The following is a 23658-nucleotide window of genomic DNA, read 5'->3' as shown; positions in this document are numbered from 1 at the left end:
TTGTAATTAATTACTATGTCTGAAAAAACTCAACTTTGGTCAACTTGATTGAATGGGGTATTTAGGGTCTTCATAAATACATGACCTACTTTAGAAATATGTAAACTCTGAAATAGAATTGAATGAGCAAATGAGTCTACCAATTCTCTCATGATGTTTGATATTACTGCACTATTTTTTACAAAGAGACAAATGCAGATTTGAAAATTTTCCCGGTGGTTATTAAATTTCCCGCATATTTCCCGACATTTTCCCGGTGATTTTCAATTCCCGGTTTTTTCCCGGTTCTCTCGGTTTTCCCGGTTCACTGGTCACCATGCTTTCGATGTTTTGTCCTTTTCGACCATTTGTCCCTTCGACGTTTTGTCTTTCGACCTTTTGTCCTTTCGACCTTTTGTCTTTCGACCTTTTGTCCCTAACCCTGTGCGTTCATGTCACCGATGAAGATTTTGACGTCCCGCAGTGGGCATTCATCGTATGGCTGCTCCAGCTGTGCGTAGAACGCTTCTTTCTCATCGTCGGATCTCCCTTCGTGTGGACAGTGCACGTTGATGATGCTATAGTTGAAGAAACGGCCTTTAATCCTCAGCTTGCACATCCTTGCGTTGATTGGCTGCCACCCAATCACACGATGGCGCATCTTACCCAGCACTATGAAGCCGGTTCCCAGCTCGTTGGTGGTACCACAGCTTTGGTAGAAGGTAGCCGCTCGATGCCCGCTTTTCCACACTTTCTGTCCTGTCCAGCAAATCTCCTGCAGCGCCACGACGTCGAAGTTGCGGGGATGTAATTCATCGTAGATCATCCTGTCGCAACCTACGAAACCTAGCGACTTGCAGTTCCATGTTCCAAGCTTCCAATCGTGATCCTGTATTCGTCGCCTAAGTCTTTGCCGATTATATCGAGTCGCATTATCTCTTATATTGTTCGTAATGATTGGTTTTCCAGGCGGCTTATTGGGCCTGCGCACACCTCCTGTCTCGTCGGAGGGCCGTCGTGTCAGGGCTGTTTAGCGTCCCACCTAACACCAGGACTTGGGCTTGTGGGCTTTGAAATTACTTGAAACGATGTTATAAAAATTCTGGTAAAAGGCAGACAAGATCGAAAATGTCGAGGAAGCATTTTCCATCAATTTTTAAATTTCAAATGAAACAATGTTTCTTTCGATTTTTGAGTTGAAACAAAATTCTGATGCGTTCAGGATGATTAACTGCATCGTTCCCTAAAAGAAAATCTAATATCGATTTTTCATTTTAAGGCCCAATTGAGAACACCGCGTTACCGTGAGTTATACAGGTTTTAGTTAAAAATATAATAATTGAAAAAGTCAATTTTGTTAAGTTTTTGATGTTGCAATAAGATCGTGAGTAGTGCGCATCATTGGCTCAACCATGAAGCGCACAACTTCTACATTGATGCAAATCGGCGATTCGATTCTGTGAGCCATGAATCCGGTGAAATTTAACTTGGGCTCTTGCATTTGATTTGGGAATTTGACTTTCCCCAATACTACTGATGATGATTAGTTTACTAATCATACCCATTCCCGGCCTAACATTATTTAATTGATAATTTTAATCACAATCCAACTAATAATTACGAAATCCTAAGAGATTGTATTTTTTGTGTGGATTTACTGAATATACCGAATGTTGGCATGAAGTGCTAAACTGCCGCCACATGCATAACTTTCCAATGTACTAAGGAATACCAGCAAACATAGGACAAATATGCGTATGACGTCAGTAATGCTGTTTAATAAAACCATTGGGCATTATAATTGAGATAATGTTGATGTGCTTTTTTCTTACAAAAGGATAAAAAAATGATGTACTTAGCTGCACATTCAAACAATTTGAGTCCTCTAGATCCTGTTCGTTCGATGGACAAATTGATGAGACCGTTGCGTCCATTATTTTCCTTAAGTAAACCGTGGCGATTTTTCCTAAAATAAATGTTACATGACAATCCAAGCTCCACAAGCAGTCCTCCTGTCCTATACGGATTTTTTTCCGGATGTTCATTTAGAGAATCCTACTAAAAATTCTTTGGAAGTACATTCCAAATATACTATAAAAATCCGTTCGGAAAGTCATTTAGAATTTCCTGAAATAATTTTCGATGGAATTCCTAAAAGAATTTCCAAAGTAATTCCTAAAGGAATTTCTGAAGCATATATTAAAAGAATTTCCGAGGAACTCCTAAAAGTGTTTTCGAAAGAATTCCTAAAAAAAAAATTCGATGGAATTCTTAAAGGAGTTTTCGAAGAAATTTTTTAAGGAATTTCTGGGAGAATTTTCGGAGGAATCCTTTAGGAATTCTTCTTGATTCCTTTGAAATTTCTTTAAAAATTTATTAGGAAATTGCTAGAATTCTTGAAGAAGGTCCTGGAGAAAATTTTCGAAAGAACAGAATTTCCAAGGGAATGGATTCTTCGGAGGACTTCCAGAAATAATTTCTGAGGGAAATTTAGAGGAATTTCAGTGGAAATGCCTGAAGAAAATTTCGAAGGTACTTCCAAAGGTTTACTTTGAAATATTTTGTAAAGAAATTTCCGAAAGAATTCTCGGAGGAGTTTTAGAATGAATTCCTGAAAAAGTGTCTGAATTAATTTTCAAATGAATTTTCGAAAGAATTTCTGGATCTATTACCTAAAGAATTCCTTAAGGATGAATTTCTGAGATAGCACCTTGATGATTTTTTCAAGATATTTCAGGAGAAGAATTTCTGGAATTTTGAATAGAATATCTGAAAATGTTCCAAGACAAACATTCCAATGAATTCCCGGAGGCTTTTCCAGTTAATTACTTAACCCAAACGATAAAATAAAATTGAAAGTTCGTAGTTTTCAAAACTGCCTAAAGTGAGCCAAGCAGGAATTCAAGCATCAAATGTTATTAAATCTTCATAGTTTCAGAAGTGGCGATAGTCACCCTTTAGTAAAAACAACGTTTTTTTTTCTGAATGTTTGCTTATCTAATTAACCTGCTTTTATAATGGCAACCGCTTCTACAATTGTCGATTTCCTATTTATCCTTCAAATTTGTATAAATAAAATTGTTTCAAAAATTAATAAAATAATCTGCAACATGTATAACATAAACCGTGAATGCTACTTCAAAATGTTATGTATTTATTCAACGTATTTTCTATAATCCTGGAAATTTAATATAAAGCCTGGAAAAAACTTGGAAAAATCAGGGAGTTTTTATTATGAAAATGAGTCGACACCTTGTATTATAATACAATGTCCGCCACACACTTAAAATTCTAAGTTTACCGATTGCCGAGAATCCAACAGCCGAGATATTAGTAATAATAATGACGAATTTCGGTAAAATTTTTACCGAGATTTCGGTAAACTTTACCGAGTCATCTCGGCAAAAAATCAACTTTGCCGAATTTCGGCAAAATATTGACGAAATTTCGGTAAAGGAATTACCGAATTTCAGTTAAAAAAAAATTACCGTATCTCAGCTGTTGGAATCTCGGCATAAATTTTGCCGAGATCTAAAAAATAATTTAAGTGTGATTACGCATTTTTGTCTCAGGTACCCCCAGATACCAGCAAAGGTACCCCAGGCTGAGAACCGCTGCTCTAGACGTTCTTCAGCGCTTAGGGGTTATTCAAATATGACGTCCACTACTTTTTGAGATTTTTAGAACCCCCTTTCCCCTCTGTCACGCTTTTATGTATACCTCACACTTATTTTTTTTCGCCGAGGCCGGCAAATTGCCGAGAATCCAACAGCTGATATCTCGGTAAAAATCTCGGTAAAAGTTCAAACTACCGATTGGTCGTTAAATGTTCGTCGCTACCCAGCTGTCAAAATTTACCGTGCCGTTCGGTAGTGCGTTGCCGAGTTGCCAGGTAAAGTGTTTTGCCGAAGTTCAGTAAATATTTTCATTTTTTTTTCCAGATTAATAAAAACAAATATTAAAAGCATCAATCAATATGAAAGTAAAATGTATTTCGTGTCGTATTTTCCTTGTTGTACATACATATTGCTAAACAAAACTTTAGAAATGGTACTGCAAATATGAATTTGCCTAACAAAAAGAATGTGCTACCATGTACTAACCAAATATTACAAACCGTGTCCTGATGTAGTAATTTGTAATTCTGTAACGTTGATTACGGAAACAGTGGGTGCTGCTCAAATGGTTCTGTTCCTTGAATAGTTTTCCAACGATGTTAAAGGATATTTAATTTAGCCGCCTCTAGCGGGCAAAGCGGTTACTGTCGATCTTGCTTTGTCTGCAGCATTTTTTGGTTTCAAATACAGTTGAAGCTAAAATTAAATACGAAAATGTTATTACTTTTAACCCTTTATAAGGCAGTGGCAACTATATTGCCACCAATAAATAATATGTTTTTCTATTTATTAACAAGAGCTCTACTTATTATTTCACATGTAGTGACTTTATTTGCTTCCTAGTAACACCCCAGATGAATTTGAGCCATAAAAAAATTAAAATGTCAATTTGAGAACAGTTTTTTTACGAACAGATCGTAAGTTTCGAGAGGAAGAAGGATTTTCAGTTGTAATTCGTTAAAAAACGACAAAGATATATTTTTCCGTTGGTATCAAATTATTTTGAATCTCCTGTGTTAGATTACTATGTGATTAGCGTGAAAAAGCTTTGCCTTTCTGTATATATGGTTTTTGGATTTTTGACGAAATTGTATTTTTTTTCCCAAGGGTCCCCCCTTGGGAGAAAAAAGCGGATTTTTTTTTTCACTCATAATGCGTTTTCTGACTAGGACTCTTCACCAAAAAATGTAACGTACCTTGATTTGACTGGTTCTACGTAAAACCAAATTTTTAAAAATATTTTTATATTTTTGTTGTTGCCTGTTTTCCCGCTTGCCGGGCAGTGGCAACTATATTGCCACCAATGTTGTCCCGCTTCGCGGGCAGTGGCAACTATATTGCCACCAATGTTGTCCCGCTTCGCGGGCAGTGGCAACTATATTGCCACCAATGTTTTACCGCTTGGCGGGCAGTGGCAACTACACTCAGGAATAAATGTATACTAAATAGGTTAGAAGTCATACTAACTGGCTATTCACCTGGTTGACCCCAAGTTAGTTTAAACTTGGACAATACGAAGATAGTATAAATTCAACTTATTAGCGAATAGTATAACTTGCCAGTATATGAAAAAAGAATAAAGGAGTTTTAATTATTTTGGTTTTGTTTTGTTGTCAAACACAATAAATTTAAAAAAATCTGTTGCTGTTTCCTTTGATAAAATTTTAGTTACTTCTATTATATTTTATTAAACTAACAACCGAGCCAACAACATATAAGGTGACTGAGTTACACGAGTTACATGATAAAACGTTTAAATATTTTTTGATAAATTCGATTATGGCGTCCACGTCAAATCCTCCTGCTCTGCGCTAAAATTCGATGATGGCCATCGCATTGTGAAACCATATCGCAACAACGGCATCCAGCTCAATTGTATTCCAGCAATCCAGCGGCTCCTCGAACTATCCCACTTCCCTTTTTCCTTAGCAGAGTCTCCTCCTGATCCGGTGTGCATAATTGGGCAGGAAGTCTTCCTTCGTCGCTATTCCTGGTGCAATTGTACGGCATTGAATACACCATTCCAAACCCTGGGAAAATCTCACCAGATACTGTGTCCCATACTGTGCATCGAGTGAAGCGGGTTAAGGAAGATGTTTTTCAGTTGAACCCGTCCTGGTCCAGCATCAATACCGTTTGGGAAAACAATTTAGTTTTCCTTCATTTTACACGGATACAAATTTCATCCATTTGCTTCAAAAATATACATGTTTATTTCCAAAATGGTAATATGTTTGAATCAAACATATTTATTTTTAAAACCAAATTAAATCCCTGTTTGTTTTATACATTCACTAGTGGGCAGCCCCTCGCTCGCTCTTGCAAAAGTAAACAAACACTCGAGTTCGGATCGGATCCGATCGGCAGCAGCAGAGCAGTAGAAGCAAGAGTAGAAGCAGATGTTTTCTTGCTTCCAAATTAATGATAAGGATGTTTTTCAGGTACAGAAAGGTAAGTAAATGAAATATGAACGTTTGGAATTGTGAAATCTGGTAGTCAAATGCTACCAGAATATGAAAATTGGTAGAATTGATATCAAAATATTATGAGTGGTCGAACCAAAACAATAATATCCATGTTTGCTTCAAACATTTAGCTGGTTGAAACAACTTGAAACGCACATTTGATTCAAAAAAAGTTTTCGTTCGCTTCAAATGCAACAATATGTTTGATCCAAACATATTTATTTTTGATGCCAGAACAAACTGAATTTATGTTTGGATTTACCTAGAATATGTTTGTTCTTAACGTAGTTTTTTCTGCGTGTAGCCTTCTGGCCGATCAGCTTGAAATCTGCTTTCGTCCGATGAATATTTTCCGCCGATTGATGGCTTCCTTGGTGGCTTTCAAGCATTGGCCACAGTAGGAAAACGTTTGAAGCTGCAGCCTCCAAAACAAGGTGGAAAATTTCGTTTTTTCTAGAGTTTGCGTGGAGGCACCTGTAAAAAATAATTACGATGTTTAGTTTACTTAATGCGTATCGTTCCCAAGAGATTTATATCCGTAAACTTACGTTAATTACTTTCCTTTTATGATCCGCCATACGCCGCGTCGCAGAACTTCTATCTGTTTGGTGAATCAAAATTTTCAGTAATACAATTTCATATATTCAACTACAAATCTGCCTCAGTTTATACTTTAATTTTTGATAGTATATTTTTTATTCTATGCTATGTTTAAATGCGACAAATGACTAAAATGATTAAAATAAAACCTATCCACGATTATTCTCAATTCTGAGTGTATATTGCCACCAATTTTTCAATGTTTCTGAACTGTTTAATGTATAACAAACATACATTTGAGTTTAATACCATGTCAACATTGTGTCCTATTGTTGTTTTTGTTAATTTATTGTTTAGATTCGTCTGCCTTATAAAGGGTTAATGTTGAAATCAATGCAAAATGTATAGTGTAAATAGGTTTAAAAAAACCAAAAAAATAAAGATGAAATTCCCATTATTCCTTGATTCTTCACGTGTTTTTCAACTGCGACAGAGTTTCCACGTATGACAGATAGGTTTATAACTGTCATACTTATTAACGAGATATCAGTGAAAATAAACTTTCACGGTCATGTTCGTCAATTTATTTTACCGAGAAAAAAAATGTCGATTAAGTGTGTAGTATATGTACTGTCACAAAATATTAGACCCCTCTCCCCCTAAAACCTGTGACGTCATTTTTGAAAGACCCCTTATTGTATTATGATTCGGGGACTCGTACCGTTGTGAACAGTGTTTAGCCTCCGAAAAATTTCAATTTCTCGTTCACTAATCAAGAGTAACATGTGCAACATTTTTGTGGTTCGTTCTAACGTAAGTCATCACCATCACACGGGACATGCGAGTCCTGGAAAATTAAAAATGGCTCCCTGGAATCCTTGCGGACTATCAGTAGACTCTTCGAAAAAAATCCGTTGAAACACAAAAATCTCCAATTTATCCTACAGATTCCTAATCAAAGCTAGTTCTAAACATATTCTCATCGAAGGCGTATCTCGAATTCTAATTTTTTTATGGAGGCTTTAATTCAACGAGCCATAAATTCATTCCTGCACTGTCGAGTTACATCCTAGGAAAGGAAATCGTCAGGCACGTTGTCCTGCCGATGGTGTGGAATTCCTTTCTCATTATTTTCCGTTGTGTATCGACATGTGGCCTCTTCGCAGTGTCGTTCTGAACAGTAACACTTCTGCCGGGGAACGTGCTCTGCTTATTGTGAGTAGTCCTTCGCTCGCCGGTCTGTTGGCGTAATAGTTCGGGCCGGTTTTGATGCAGTGGTAGTATAAGCTAGTAGGTATAGCGACGATAGCATAATTACGTTGAGGGTAGCAAGAGAATGAAAGCATTTCACCTCATTGTGGTCGTTGAAGCCTAGGGCGAGGGTGCTCTTGTATTTATTTTGAAAATTATTCGCATTAGTTGCCTCGTAGAAGCGATACTAAAATGTAGTGCTTTCCTATCGTTCCTAATTGTGTTCTAGTTAGCAAGAAGTTGAAAGCTGGAAGAATCATAGTGCATGTCTTTGAAAATTACTATTCAATGGCACAATGAAATTGGAGAATATCTCCAAGTAATTTTGAATGAAAGAAGTTAGTGTTAATTTGAATAATATAAATCATTGTCACTGGATTAGTATTTAGGCGTCGGTAGCAGTACTAGTGCCAAACGGAATATCGGAATATCTTACTAGGACCTCTACGCGCGCAATAACCGTAGCGCATAGATATTCAATATCTCAAAGTCACTCAAATGGTTCCTTCATAAGGAATTACTATCGCACAAAGGACAACGCGGTCGGTTATTTACTGGTCACACTGCAAAAGATTTTACCGAAACAAACAATATTGTAATATAATTATTCGTCACATAAAATAAAAGGCAAAAACAGATTATAAATTAATCATGGTGGTCGTAGCGGGATACAAGTTAAAGCTACCTCACTACCAGTTACTGATACCATACAAAAAGGTAAGTTTCTCTCTCGTTAATTTATTTACATTGTCAATTTGCTGAATTCCCTCCACCCACATCTCTCCCAAATACCGGAGTGACTACGAGAGTGGGACGATTATCATGTACCTACATAGAATCATTTTGCGTAGCTACATTGAAACACAATAGCTCAAAATTGATCCCCCCAACAGTATTCTGGCCCCTGGTTTGTTCAATTGTGCAACTTAAAGACGCGATATTGTCTATCCGGAATAAATTTATAACGCTTTTTATACCGAAGTTAGATTTTTCTCCGGATACAGGCAACTTTCCCAACTTCGGATATAGTGCGCTGGATTCGCCTGAAGATGCGCTAAACAACGCATCAATTAGTTTGACAGATAAAACTTCGGAAGAAAGTTCGGTTCGGAAGTCCCGACTTCCGAATTCTAAGTTGGTGCTACGCCGACAATATAAATTTTTGTTTTGAATCTTCCTGTTACGTTTTTTTTTTTCAATTTAATGATTTATGATATGAAATCTATGGTACTTGAAACAGATTCACTCTAACATAGATAATATAAATATCAAATACATTTGTTTCTTCCTTTATTTAAGTGAATTTTCAAACTAATTCGAATGATATAAGTTTACAACATTAAGGAGCAACGAACTTTAAACTTTCCGTGATATCCAAAAGTACTAACATAGACTAGAGAAAAACTACACCGTTTCTATGGTGAATTAATAACAGATCCCTTATTGTGAAAGCCTAACAATTGAATATTTTGCAACATAAGTTCTTCTTTCCATTTCTCGAGAAAAACTGTTTTCCAACAAATTAGTACCTACCGTACACACTAACTTTTTGCTTTTCGAGCTCGGCAAAATCGAGCACCGCCGTAGCTCGGCATAAAAAATTGTTTATTGCTGATTATCAGTATAACAGTTTCCAAGTCTCAGCAAACGAAACGTCAGTTTTACTTTTTTTTATGTCTTTACGAGGCTTTTGGCCCTTGGCCTTATGTGGGTCAGTTTTACTGAAATCTTGGCAAAAATCATTGCTGAAACTCGGTGGTGGTTACCTCGGGAAAATAAACGATAATTGCTGAGATATCGACGGAAAAAAATAAGTTTGTATCTTTTGATCTCTTCGATACAGATCAATAGCTAAAATGGGGTCGTACACTTATTAAGTAAGCATGTTTTCTGGGTTTTTCGAGCCCCCCTGGTAGGATCTTCCCATACAAATGATTGTTTTGCAACATGCCCTGCCCATCGTACCCTTCCGGCTTTAGCTACCTTGTGGATACTGGGTTCGCCATAGAGCTGGGCGAGCTCGTGGTTCATTCTTCGCGGCCACACACCGTCTTCTTGCACACTGCCAAAGATGATCCTAAGCACCCGTCTCTCGAATACTCCAAGTGCTTGCAAGTCTTCCTCGATTATTGTCCAATTAACCATGTTTCATGTCCATAGAGGACTACCGGTCTTATCAGCATTATGGACATGATACTTGAATCTTTTTTGGCCGCAGTTTCTCCTGGAGTTTGTAGTAGGCCCGACTTCCACAGATGATGCGTCTTCGTATTTCACGACTAACATTGTTATCAGCCTTTAGCAAGGATCCAAAGTAGACGAATTATTCGACCACCCCGAAGTATCCCCGTCTATCGTATCACTGCTTCCCAGGCGAGCCCTGTCGCGCTCGGTTCCGCCCACAAGCATGTACTAATGTACTATGTCTTTGATGCATTCACCACCAGTCCAACTTTTATTACTTCACGTTTCAGGCGGGTGTACAGTTCTGCCACCTTTGCAAATGTTCGGCTGACAATATCCATGGCATCCGCAAAGCAAATAAATTGATTGGATCTGTTAAAAATCGTACCTCGGCTTTCCGCATGACACCTTCTAGCGCAATGTTGAACAACAGGTCTTGTTTTAGTCCCCGGCGCGATTCGAACGAACTGGAGCGTTCGCCCGAAATCTTCACACATTTTTGCACACCATCCACCGTTTATCAAAGCAAAGTGTGGTGTGCTTCCCAGGGAAGCTGTTCTCGTCCATAATTTTCCATAGCTCTACGCGGTCTATAATATCGTATGCCTTCTTGATATCAATGAACAGATGGTGCGTTAGGACCTGGTACTCACATAATTTTTGAAGGATTTGCCGTATAGTAAAAATCTGGTCCATTGTCGAGGGTCCGTCAACGAAGCCGGCTTGATAACTTCCCACGAACTCATTCACTAATACAATGACAGATGACAGACGACAGAAGATGATCTGGGATATCACTTTGTAGGCGGCATTAAGGGTGGTGATCGCTCGAAAGTTCTCACACTCCAGCTTGTCTTGTAGATGGGGCATTTAACCCCTTCCTTCTTTTCCGAGGTGAGGCAGCCTAGGTCTGAAAGCCTCGCAAATAAAGATAATAATAATAATTAACCCCTTCCTTCCACTCCTACGGTAGCTGTTCAGTTTCCCAGATTCTGACTATGAGCTTGTGCAGGTAAGTGGCTAGCTTTTCCGGGGCCATTTTGATGAGCTCAGCTCCGATACCATCCTTACCAGCTGCTTTAATGGTCTTTAGCTGTTGGATGGTGATTCTGTCTGTAGTGGTGATCTCCAGGTGTACCGATACGGGAGGCTGTGTTGGAAGTAGGTGCTGCGAATGGCCATACTCTTGGAGGCGGCGAAGTCGTAGGCCGTTTTCGTTCGTCAGCCGGTGAGCGCTGAACTTCCCAATAGTCGGTCGAAACTCCTCCTCTTGGTTAAATCTTCTATGATGATTTTTACGTCATGGCTTGGGCAGCTGTCGTACTCAAGTTCAAGCTGCGCGTAAAATACGTCCTTATCGTCATCATGCAATGCTTCCGGAGTATGGGCTATGGACGTTGATTATGCTGAAGTTGAAGAGTGTATGTGCGTGTGCTCCCAATGAAGTTGAGAGATTTGCAGTTCCACGAACCGAGCTTTCAATCGCTAGCCCCTTTTCGTCGCAGTAGTCTTCGTAGATGGTTCCGGTCCGTACTCTCTTGTTGATTGTTCTTTGCGTATGTTTTTTTAAAGACTGGCTTGCAGGGCCTGACACCAAACTCCCTAAATTTCCGGAGGACCATTCCTCCTTATTCCCGGTGGACCATGATGCACAGTTTCATATAGAGTCCCTCGCTGGCACTCGAACTATTATCAGCCGCCCCTAACATGGAAAACAGGCGCTGTTGGGAGCCGATCCTGACATGGGGAACAGACGCTCGCTAAGATTTGCACCTCCGAAGAGGAGCAAACCACCCCCCCCCCTTTCCCTGTCAGCATACGACCATAGTTCCCACCGGGGTTGGTTACCTGATCTTCCCTAAGGTTGCTCGTATCCCGGCCAGAACCCCGAGGAGGTAGGGATTGGAGTTACTGGCTAAGAGGCTAAGGATCGCGAGATGGGGTCTATTTTATTCCTTCAGGTACGCGAAGTACCAATGGTACGCTTTACCCAGCATTTGGCGTGCTCAGCAGCATAACGGATCACAATTGTGTTCTTTTCAATATAATTATCGTTTGCATGAAATTTATGAACATAAAATGTGTTCCTATATTCCGCTACCAACGATAATGGTCTGCAACTTTTAATCTTTGCTGCTGCTAGAGGGATGTAGGGGAATAAGCAGTACCTACTTCGCACGTAAGAATATCCGCAAACACACCTGCCAACATCCGAGTGGAGACACTTGCTCACAGATAGACCACGTGCTGTTCGACGGACGACATTTCTCGGATGTTATAGATGTGTGGTCCTTCAGAGGTCCGAACATCGACTCGGATCACTACCTTGTAGTTGCAAAAATTCGGGCGCAACTCTCCAGCGTCACGAATTCACGAAACAACAGGTGAAGGGGTTGCTAAACAGTACCACTAGAAGCTGGACGAGCGAATAGGAGATGCCACCGGATCTGGCGACGTCAGAAGATTGTGGGAAAATATCCACGAAGCTGTGACTACAACAGCGCAGGATGTTTTGGGCGACGCCATCTATATGGTTGGTTTGATGAGGAGTGCCAGCGAGTGACGGACAAGAAAAATGTTGCTAGAAGTCGAATGCTAGTGGCTCGTACCCGTTCCAACAGAGAGCGGTACAGTGTAGCAAGGGCAGAAGAGAAACGAATCCACCGCAGAAAAAAAGGCAACACAAAAAGAGTGTGATAGCTGTAGCGCAGGGGAACATGAAACATAAACATAAACGACATGTGGAGGTTTTACGCAACCGTCAATGGCGCGCGGTATAAGACTGCGCCATTGCCCGCCATGTGCAATAACCGAGAGGGGAGTTTGCTGACAGAAGCAAGCAAAATAAAATGTCCATAAAGAATTGAGGCATTCCACGGGGGCATGTCAGTCGATCCTGAGCGACCATTTCGAAAATATTTGAAACTCTGCACAGTTTTTCAATTTCATCTAAATCGTCATTTTTCGATATCAAATCTTCATATTGAGTCACGACTAACTTTTCAAAAGGGTGTATGTGAAAATGGTTCAAAAATATTTAAAAAGCTGCACAGCAAAAACGGAATGTTCGATTGTTATGATTTTTTCAGCAAAGTTAGACAACTACATGGTGATTCTTAAGAAAATGTGCACAGTAAAGAAAAAAAATTTTTTGCCTTTAAAAATATCATTTTTGTCACAAAACTCAAATATCTCAAAACCCTATCTTTTTCGAACGTAATTTTTTAGGGAAAACGGTCCATTATATTAGCTATCTACCATAAAAATTTGGTGATGGTAAACTAATAAACAAAAAAGTTATGACATTTCAAACATTTCACAATTTTCACATTTAGTAAAACAATTTTTTTTCTGTGTAAGTTATTTCGAGAATTGCAGTTTGATGCAGATTTTATTGTTAAGGGACGTGATTTAAACAAGTTGTTTTCATGATATTTTGATTTAATTATTCATAGCATCTATATGAAACTTAGACACGATCCAGTGTTGTGATCAAAAGTATTGATAGTGTCATAATTTTCATTGCACGTGACTGGCGAAAAATTCTTTTAATAGTGTTGAAACCTGTTGATAATAACGTTGATAGAAACATATCAGAAATGTTATTTTTAAGACAAAAGCTGCAAAATCAAAGATTTATATACACGTGTACGTCTATAGTTTACCTGCAAAAAATATACCTCTTAGAGAATAGACTTTATGATCGGGAGGAAACGGGTATCTTCAACAACAACAAATGCATGATAGGTACATACCATGACAATGCTCACGAAAAAGCAAAAAAATACTACTACTAAGGTTGTTAAAGATCTTATAGTAATTTTTTTCTTCAGTCAAGCAAATGACACCAAACTAGTCAGTAAAAACTTAAAAGTGATTTTGTTTATTGAAATATTACGAACAACATGAGTAGCCGCTTTCTCAACTGTTGTAGGCCGTTTGATGGAAAAAGTGTTCAAAAGAGTTACGAAATCTCACCGAAAGCACCATAGATAAACTGAAAGCGACTGGTTATGCTCCAATGTCCACATTGAATACAAATTTACGCTTTTGCACGTCCTGCCGTCTAAACGTTGACAAAAGAGCAATCTGTATATCATCGGTTGAGCAGAGCGCAGGAAGTTCGAAAACGACAGCAACTGAGGAATTGCCAGATGTATCGACAACAACTGAGGAATTACCAGAAGTATTAAGTGCTGAGAGCCTTGCCACCGTACCATCAGCGAAATCTGTTTCAACAAATCAATCGGAAGATGAGTGTATCCAAAAGGTCAACATCGAACGCTTTAACGAGGGCATAGCTGGGATAAAAGTGACTCCGATTAAATGGAGTAAGATGGACTACGTTTATTACCCGGAGAAAAAATACCGTGAAATAAACGAAGCTGTACGAAGAAACCTCTTCAAATTAGGACCTGATGATGTGGAAAATACAGACTACGATGAGGTAATTATAAATATGAAGGAAAGGTTCTCGAATGCAGCCACGACAAGGAAAGAAAAATTATTGATTTTGTCGATGCTGCCAAGTTCGTGGTCTATTCAGGATGCCATTGATGAGTTCAAAACCAATAGAAATACAGTAAAAGAGGCAAAACAATTGAAGAATAACTGTCTTTCAACCAAAAATACTAGGTCTAGTACTGCATTAACAGATGAGACAAAAGAAATAGTAGTTCAATATTTTGAAGATGATGAAGTAAGTCGAGCTATGCCTGGTCAAAAGATTATGTATCAGTAAAAAGATGGAAAGCGTCAAGCAATCCAAAAACGATTAATGATGACGACTTTGAAAGAAGCGTACACACGCTTCAAGGAAATTCACGATAATATTAAAATAGGTTTTTCCTCATTTGCAAGCCTTCGGCCAAGGCAATGTAAGCTTCTTTCCAATTCAGGAACACATAATGTGTGTGTGCACAACCCATGAGAATATTAATCTTATTTTACATAGTTTGAAAAGAATCAATTTAACAAAGGATATTAAAATGTTAACTGGTAGTCTTTTGTGTGAAAATACAACATCAAATTGCTATCTACGATCTTGTTCGGATTGTCCAGATTCTTCATCATTGGAAAATACTTTATTCGCTGAGTTTGAAGAAAAATATATTGATCAGTTATCATTTGAGCAATGGGTGACCACGGATAGGTGTGACATAGAAACTATTGTAAAACCTGTAGATGAGTTTGTGTCATATTTTTGCTTGAAATTAGAAAGTTTAATCCCTCACGATTTCATTAAAACAGAACAATCCAGCTTTTTAAAAAATACGAAAATACATTACAAAATGGTGAATTTTTAGTCATTTGTGATTTTTCTGAAAATTACAGCTTTGTATTGCAAGATGAAGTGCAGTCCCATCACTGGAACGTACAACAAGCTACAATTCATCCATTCGTTATTTATTTTAATGGAAGTACGCAAATTGAACACTTAAGTTTTATTATAATTTCCGAAGATTTAAGACACGATTCAGTATCCGTTAACTTGTTCATTGAAAAAATGATTAACTTTTTACGCGTTGATAAGCATAAAGAAGTCAAAAAGATATATTTCATGTCTGATGGAGCAGCGTCGCAGTACAAAAATCGTAAGAATTTTTCGAGCCTATGTCAATTTAAATCAATGTACGGAATTGATGCAGAATGGCAGTTTTTTGCTACATCACATGGCAAAGGTCCTTGTGATGCTATTGGAGGAACAATAAAGCGCATGGCCACAAGAGCAAGTTTAGCCAAAGAACGTGAGCATCAAATTAAAACTGCGAAAGAACTTTTTGATTGGGCAAATCGTAGAAAAGAAAAAGATTTAACCAAATTATCATTTTGTTTTACTACTACTGAAGAGTACGAAATAAAGGCTTCAGAGCTCAGCGAGCAATTTAATAACGCGAAAACGATCCAAGGAACCCAAAAATTTCACTGTTTCATTCCATTGTCGGAAAATAAAATTAAAGCAAAACTATACTCAAACTGTGCTGATAATAATTCAAAAGTGTTCGATATTTTAAAAATTTGAATAAAAAAAATAAATAAAAATAAGTATTAATAAACTGTTTTCATGATATCATAACCCATACCAAAATTCAAACCCAAAACTCTTAGAGTTTCTATAACAACATTGTGTAACTGCCACATTTAATTTAATACTTAGGATAATATTAATTCATTTTTATTTATTTATACATATAATATTTATACATATAATATACATAATATCGATGAATACATAAATATGGAATATCATACAAACAACTTGTTTAACTCACGCAAGGCCCTTAACAATAAAATCAGCATCAAACTGCGATTCTTGAAAAAAAAAATACACGGAAATTTTTTTTTGTTTACTATAACTATATGAAAATTGTGAAATGTTTGAAATGTCATAACTTTTTTGTTTATTAGTTTACCATCACCAAATTTTTATGGTAGATAGCTAATATAATGGACCGTTTTCCCTAGAAAGATTACGTTCGAAAAAAGATAGGGTTTTGAGATATTTGAGTTTTTGTGACAAAATGATATTTTTAAAGGCAAAAAATTTTTTTTACTGTGCACATTTTCTTAAGAATCACCATTTAGTTGTCTAACTTTGCTGAAAAAATCATAACAATCGAACATTCCGTTTTTGCTGTGCAGCTTTTTAAATATTTTTGAACCATTTTCACATACACCCTTTTGAAAAGTTAGTCGTGACTCAATATGAAGATTTGATATCGAAAAATGACGATTTAGATGAAATTGAAAAACTGTGCAAAGTTTCAACTCAATAGAAAATCATGAATTAAAATTTTTCTTAAATTTTGATGCTGTTGCTTGGAATCGCTCAATTAGAAATTTTCTAAAATGTACCCCGGGGCAAGTGGAAATACAGGGTAAGTGGGTACTATGGCTGCCGATGAATCGATAAACGTTTTTAGTGATAACAATGTTTTAGAAAGATGAAGCAGGACTATCAACGAATAGAGCCGACACAAAATTATTTGGAATCAAAACTATTTGAGGCACATTGCTAATGCTTTTGCGTGATCGTGACTTTAAACTACCGTTAAAAGCTATTACTTTAATTTTAATTTAATGAATTTCTAACAGAATAGTCGTTTCTAAATTTATCATTGACAAGGAAGGTGAATAGTTTGAGCAATTAAATAATTAAACAATTATCGAAATCGATTTAAAAGTTTTAATTATAAGGAAAAATCTGCAATTTTCACTTACTCTTGAGTTTTAACATACATGGGGCAAGTGGAACATATTTGGACAACATCTTCGATAGAGCCATTTTAACTGTTTTAAGATCGTTGTCTAGTAAAAAATAACTCCGACATTCATATATCATATACATTTGAATCAGATGCAGTTTGATATTGTTGGTTTTGTTGTTAATGTATTGTACAGTAGGGTGTCCCAAAAACACTATGTTTGAAAAGTCATGGTACTCAAGCCTTATATGAAAGAAAATCGCATCCAGAGCAATTCTGTAGAACAACTCAAAATTCCAAAAAATAGTTTAGAGGTTCCGACAGAGCGATTCTTGAAAAAAAAATGCTTTTTTATGCACTTTTTGTCATATATTGGCTACTAGTCGACCCGGCAGACGTTGTTCTGCATAGTAGGCAAAAAAGCCCATGTGAAATTTCCATACGAATCTTAATTTTAGCATATCACGATTTACACAACCTTACTCGTAATTTTCACATAAGTTAATATCATATAAACCCGTCGGAAACTGTAACGAATGTAACTGCTGAAGGAATGAATCAAATCCATTCAGCCGTTTTTGAGTTATGCGGATACGAACACAGACCATTTCATTTTTATTATATAGATAGAAGATATTCGCCACATTTTAATCATTTATTTTTTTTCTTTGGACTATAATGAGTAATACTCATTGAGTATCCTCCATGGTAATTCAGATGGTATTATGCAATTATATGGACTCTAGAGAACCAATTCAATATCATAAAAATGCATTTTTCGGCAATTTTCGCAGAAATTTACTTCGTGTTCATAAAATATTTTTTTCTCGTGCATTGTCAACCATTATTCAAAAAGTATTTTTTATAAGGAAAGTTTTCGTGAAAACAGATCGAAAAAATATTATGACGGGGCCCTTAAAACCATGATTTTTTGCTAATGTATCAAAATTCAACAATATTTTGGTGGATATTTCAACAATTTTAACGTTTTTGACACCAAATATAATAATATAAATCCAGACTGAAGTTTTATGTAACATTAATGCATTAAAAAAAAATAAAATGTTCCATTGAAAAAAAAAACACAAAATTTTCGTAAATAAATCAAAAAACAATTACAAAATTTTCCACAGAATAATCGTTGAAAATATTGATTAAATTTTTCATGAACAATAAACGCTTTTTAAGAAGGGATCATCCATGGAAAAAAATGCTCAGTTTTATTGCTTAATTATATTTCTTTATTGATTTATTTTTATTTTTTATTGCTCTTTATTGATTTTTTTTGTGGAAAATTTTGTAATTGTAATTTTGTATTTTTTTTTTCAATTGAACATTTTGATTTCTTCATGGACATTTTTCTTTTATAATTGCTTTTTATTTCATTTTATAAGTGCTAATTTATTTTTGTTTTGAGGAGAATTCTTAATTGTTTATGGAAGATTTGCATTATTTAGGCATTTTATATTTATTTATTGCATATACCTTGATTTCTTCATTGGCACTTTCCTATTCTTTATGGAATTTTTTATTTTTTTTAGGGAAAGTTTTTATTTTAGTCCTAAAAAAATTGTTGAGTCAGATTAATTTTAAGTTGAGTGAAATGAATGAAAGATGGATACACCCAGGTTTTTTTTTACACGGTTGGAATTAATTAATTTCTCGGTTAACCTGAATTGTCACCGCCTTTTAAATACCCCCTGAATTTTCATTGATTTTTTGTGAATTTTTTCGTGGGGTTAACTCATTGTTTCATTGACGCTGAAGGTCTTAAACGACTAAAACCAAACCGTGTTAAAAAAACCTGGGTGTAATTTAATTTATTATATTTTTCGGATGGTTCCAATGAAATGTGCAAATAAGTGGAAATTCTTTACCTAGTCGTTTCTGGAAAGCGCTGAGGGAAAGTTTTATTATTATTTTTTACTTTTTCACATTTTTTTTCACAGTGATTTACACTTCCAAATAAATTTTCTATCAACGTACATAAAAATATAGTTTATTTACTTTATGATAAGATCAAGTTTATGAACAATGAACATACTCGTGTTTTGCTTGTTTTTGCCGTCCCTTTGTATGGAGCCCGACCAATGTGCCATATAGGAATATCATGTCATAGTAGGATAAGTAGACAATGCCTGAAGCCTGATTGCACAGATATGAATTCAACGCAATCGGAACAACAAACTACTACGTTGCATGGAATATCATTTTCTTTCGCTAATTGTGATGAACGCCAATCACTCAAACCTGTGACACGTGTCCACATGAATTGATTTTCTTTTCCGGTTTTCCTTTTTCGCATATTTTCCTCCGCGTCGTAATTCCTTGTTCGACCAACCGCAGAACATGTCCCATGCTATGGTTACTCAATGCGATACGGCTAATGTCTACCAGAGTAAATAAAATTGTTCCAATGTTCTCCGGTCATTGCCTAGTCTGGTTTGGAATTTTAAGACCGATAATTCGATTACCACATACCTGCCTAGTTGGCAGTGTTCTATTTTGAGCTTAAATCTGATTGAAATTTTACATTTTGACAGGGGCGAGGACTAACCGGACTGAAGAACTTAGGAAACACCTGTTACATGAACAGCATACTCCAGTGCCTCAGTAACACAACATTCCTGAATGAGTACTTCCTAGAGGAGCAATTCAAACAAAATCTCAACAGGTAATATCATTGTTACTTATTCGAGAGGGGATGAAAACCTAACGTATACTATATGGCTTTCCAGAAATAATAAAACCCAGGGTAGGATAGCCGAAGAAGTCGCTGCCGTAATGAAAGCGTTGTGGACTGGTCAGTACAAATGTATTGCAAGTAAGAACTTGAGGGTGAGTAATTGATGTAGCTATGTCGATTATAAGTTTATTTACACGTGATTGTATTTTTATGTCTTCCAGTTCGTAGTAGGGCAGTATGAGCGTCAATTCGGTGGAATTGAGCAACAGGATTCTCATGAGTTGCTAACGATTTTGATGGACTGGCTGCATTCGGATCTGCAAACTGTGCCAATACAGGTAAATGCAATGCAATTAGGTTAGATGACATCTTATTGCAGATTGTGGTATACATGTAGTATAAGCAGATTTGTATTATAAATTAGGCCTGCCTACACGCATTCTTTGTTTATAAAAACATGTTGTGTATGAGTTACAGAAAGTTTGAATAAAAACTCTGTAAATTATTTAACACAGCGTATCTTTTCAGATCGATACCAGCTTAGACAAATTACCGGCATCGGAAAGAGCATGGGTGGAGTATTTTAAGGGAAAGGAAAGTTACGTTGCTCAGCTTTCTTATGGCCAAATCAAGAGCACTGTAAAATGCGTCAAGTGTGGAAAGGAAAGTGCAACGTATGAATCGTTCTCAAGCCTAAGTCTGGAGCTGCCTTCCGATGCCAACCGATGTAACCTCAGTGTAAGTACAGTTTTTTTTATCCTAGAACTGATTGTAAATTTTTAATTTCCGGCGGTGACGGTTGGCAGATTTCATTCCCGTCCCGGTCCTGTTGCCGGAAATTTTAGAATGGTAAATATTGGTACCTATTTCGCTTTCTGACATCCCCCTTCTAAAAATGCCAAACAAATTAGAGTTCGAAATCTATTAAGGCCAATAGAAAGGATAAAGAGAATGCAGTCTTCATTGTCGTCTGCAACACATATGACTTATTTTTCGCGTTCTTTTCAAATGGTCTGTCTGGTCTTACAAATTAGTCTGTTACGTATAAGCATTATCATCATTACGTTGCTATTCTTAGATTAAAAATTATTGTTACTGATTCTTTTGAAATCCTGATCTAAAATTGCATCAAAGAACAATATGATTGGAGATCCTTTAATCCAATTTAGAGTAAAGATAAAATAAACTGCCTATAGAACCGGAATAAAAAAAAATAGAATGCAATCTTTCTCCGAGGACGGTCATCATTTAAAGGATTCTATAACATTCCCCAGAAAACCATACCCCAGAAAACCATTCCCCAGAAAACCGTTCCCCAGAAAACCACTCCCCAGAATGCACCATTCCCCAGAAAACCATTTCCCAGAATGAAACATTCCCCTGAAAACCATTCCCCAGAATGCACCATATCCCAGAATTTTTTTCATACCTTTAAAAAGACTCCTGCAATGAAACAAAAAGATTTTCTAACAGGTGGCAAATAAAAAACCGGAATTAAAGAATGGCTCGGAGAAAAAACACTCATTTGCCTTTTCCGAGCAAATGCGTATTTTAAAAGAAGGAATCATCCATTCTTCTTCTTCTTCTTCTTATTGGCATTACATCCCCCACACTGGCACTTCCACAGTTATTAACTGCGATATTTCTAAGCCAGGTTACCATTTTTGCATTCGTATATCATGATACTTTTATGCCCAGGGAAGTCGAGACAATTTCCAATCAGAAAATTGCTTAGCCGGCACCGGGAATGAACCCAGCCACCCTCAGCATGGTCTTGCTTTGTAGCCGCGCGTCTTACCGCACGACTAAGAGGGCCCCTATTCGTTAACCTTATTTCGGGCAAAGTCGTGCTTTTCAAGAAGGAATTATTTACTCATTTTTCTATTCGTGTGCCTTATTTTGCACAAACGCGTGCGTGGCACAAAAAATAGACTCATTCGCCCTATTCAGGGAAAATGCGCCCTATTGGTTCCCTATTGGTTTCCTCAATCAAAAGGCGTGTTTTTTGTTTGTGTTGAAGCCAGAATAGACGTGACCACGTGATACGACGTGACACGACAGTGCAGTTTGACATTTCATTGATAAAAATGTTATTCCTTTGCGTGAGCCGCGTCACGTCGCATCGCACATCGCGTTTACTCTGGCGGGCACCTTATGGTCATTATGCCAAAAGGCACATTGTATTTGAAACTAATAGCTTCCAACAATTACCACAGTGGTCCTTACACATCCAACTCATCACAATAAATAATTTTTGTATGGTCTTGCGATGATGTTTGTAAGAAAACAAGAAAATTAAATCATTTTCATCTATGTATTCTGTTTTCTGGGGAACGGTACATTCTGGGGAATGGTTTTCTGGGGAACGGTACATTCTGGGAATTGGTTTTCTGGGGAATGGTACATTCTGGTGGTTGGTTTTCTGGGGAATGGTACATTCTGGGGAATGGAATTCTGGGGTATGGTTTTCTGGGGAACGGTTTTCTGGGGAATAGTATAGAACCATTTAAAGATGTCGAGAAAGAAATCGTCGGTCTATACTAGTTCTTAGTCAAACTTACAGTTTTAATTATTCCAATCTTATTCACAGGACTGTTTGGACATGTACTTCAACGGAGAGCACATCATGGGATGGAATTGTCCACAGTGCAAGAGCAGTCAGGTCGCTATAAAAAAGCTGGACATTTCACGGCTTCCGTCGATTTTGGTGATCCATTTCAAACGATTCTACGCCGATCCGGATGCGGTTTCGACCGTTTACAAGAAGAAGCAAAACTACGTTATGTTTCCGCTGAACGAGTTAGACATGTCGCCCCACGTTGCACCCTCTGAAAAGAATCGCAACCAAAAACTCAAGTCTCGTCGGTATCATCTCTACGGTGTGTCGAACCATTACGGGTCGATGGAAAGTGGCCATTATACGGCATTTTGCCGCAATAAGTTGCACCATAAGTATGCCGTTTGGGAACAACTGCTTGTGACATTGGTAGTAATTCGAGTTATCTCATTTTAGGTGGTACAAATTCGATGATCACACGGTATCCAGTCTCGACCAATCGGATGTATGTTCCAGTGCGGCTTATATACTGTTTTACTCAGTTCTACCGGAGCGGAACCCATCGGAAGTACAGGTACGATAAGAACAATAGGTTCGTCGGCATTTTCATCCTATTTCGTTGACCAGTTTAGTCCCACACTTCAAAACATTGGATTATTCCCGCAATCTGCGGGACAGAATTGCGCAATTAGAATTTCGCATATTTGTAACAATTAACAAAAGATAACCAATGTACAAAAAGCTATGATTTGGAGTTTAAATTTTAGATGTGGATGTTTGCTTAGTTATTCGTATTTCGTACCAGATGTTAATCTCGAAGTTTAACTATTATTGACGTTGATTTCAAAATGTAACAAAGTCTATTAGTTATATTTTAAGTTTTATAGCAGTTTCAGTTGTAAAAACAATTCGATATACTGTGATTGTTACAAATATGCATTTTAATACGAAAAAATGACTCCTTTTGAAGCCTGTGGTAATATATTTTTGCAATCTAGAGAAGAACTTGAGTTGGTTTCAGTTTTTGAAACAGGAGCGACGGTACTGTGATCCTCAATCAAAATAGATCAGATTAAATGAGTTGCAAATGTTGTTACATATATGAAAGCGAAAGATTGGTAACATATGTATGTATATTTTTAAATGAAGCTACAAGTGAAATGAATTAAAAATT

The 23658-nt window shown here is 37.0% G+C and overlaps 1 protein-coding gene across 2 annotated transcripts in view; it reads left to right on the top strand.

The window, feature by feature from the left end:
* Window positions 1-23656, top strand: part of LOC134224106 (ubiquitin carboxyl-terminal hydrolase 15) — a 38507-nt gene extending 14851 nt beyond the window's left edge. The window contains exons 1-7 of one of the 2 annotated variants that reach the window (XM_062703351.1): window positions 7982-8569; window positions 19785-19915; window positions 19980-20079; window positions 20149-20265; window positions 20456-20665; window positions 22518-22879; window positions 22941-23656. In XM_062703351.1, the coding sequence (XP_062559335.1) occupies window positions 8504-8569; window positions 19785-19915; window positions 19980-20079; window positions 20149-20265; window positions 20456-20665; window positions 22518-22879; window positions 22941-23067 (1113 nt within the window). In that variant the 5' untranslated portion in view covers window positions 7982-8503 and the 3' untranslated portion in view covers window positions 23068-23656. Of the gene's footprint in view, window positions 1-7981; window positions 8570-19784; window positions 19916-19979; window positions 20080-20148; window positions 20266-20455; window positions 20666-22517; window positions 22880-22940 lie in introns of those variants that run through there. The other variant, XM_062703350.1, reaches the window with a different exon arrangement.
* Window positions 23657-23658: the final 2 nt, after the last annotated feature.

This window comes from Armigeres subalbatus, chromosome 3 (genome assembly GCF_024139115.2).
Source record: "Armigeres subalbatus isolate Guangzhou_Male chromosome 3, GZ_Asu_2, whole genome shotgun sequence".
Taxonomy (NCBI): Eukaryota; Metazoa; Arthropoda; class Insecta; order Diptera; family Culicidae; genus Armigeres; species Armigeres subalbatus.
Note: the sequence above shows the minus strand (reverse complement) of the source record. Positions and strands in the feature narration are given on the sequence as shown.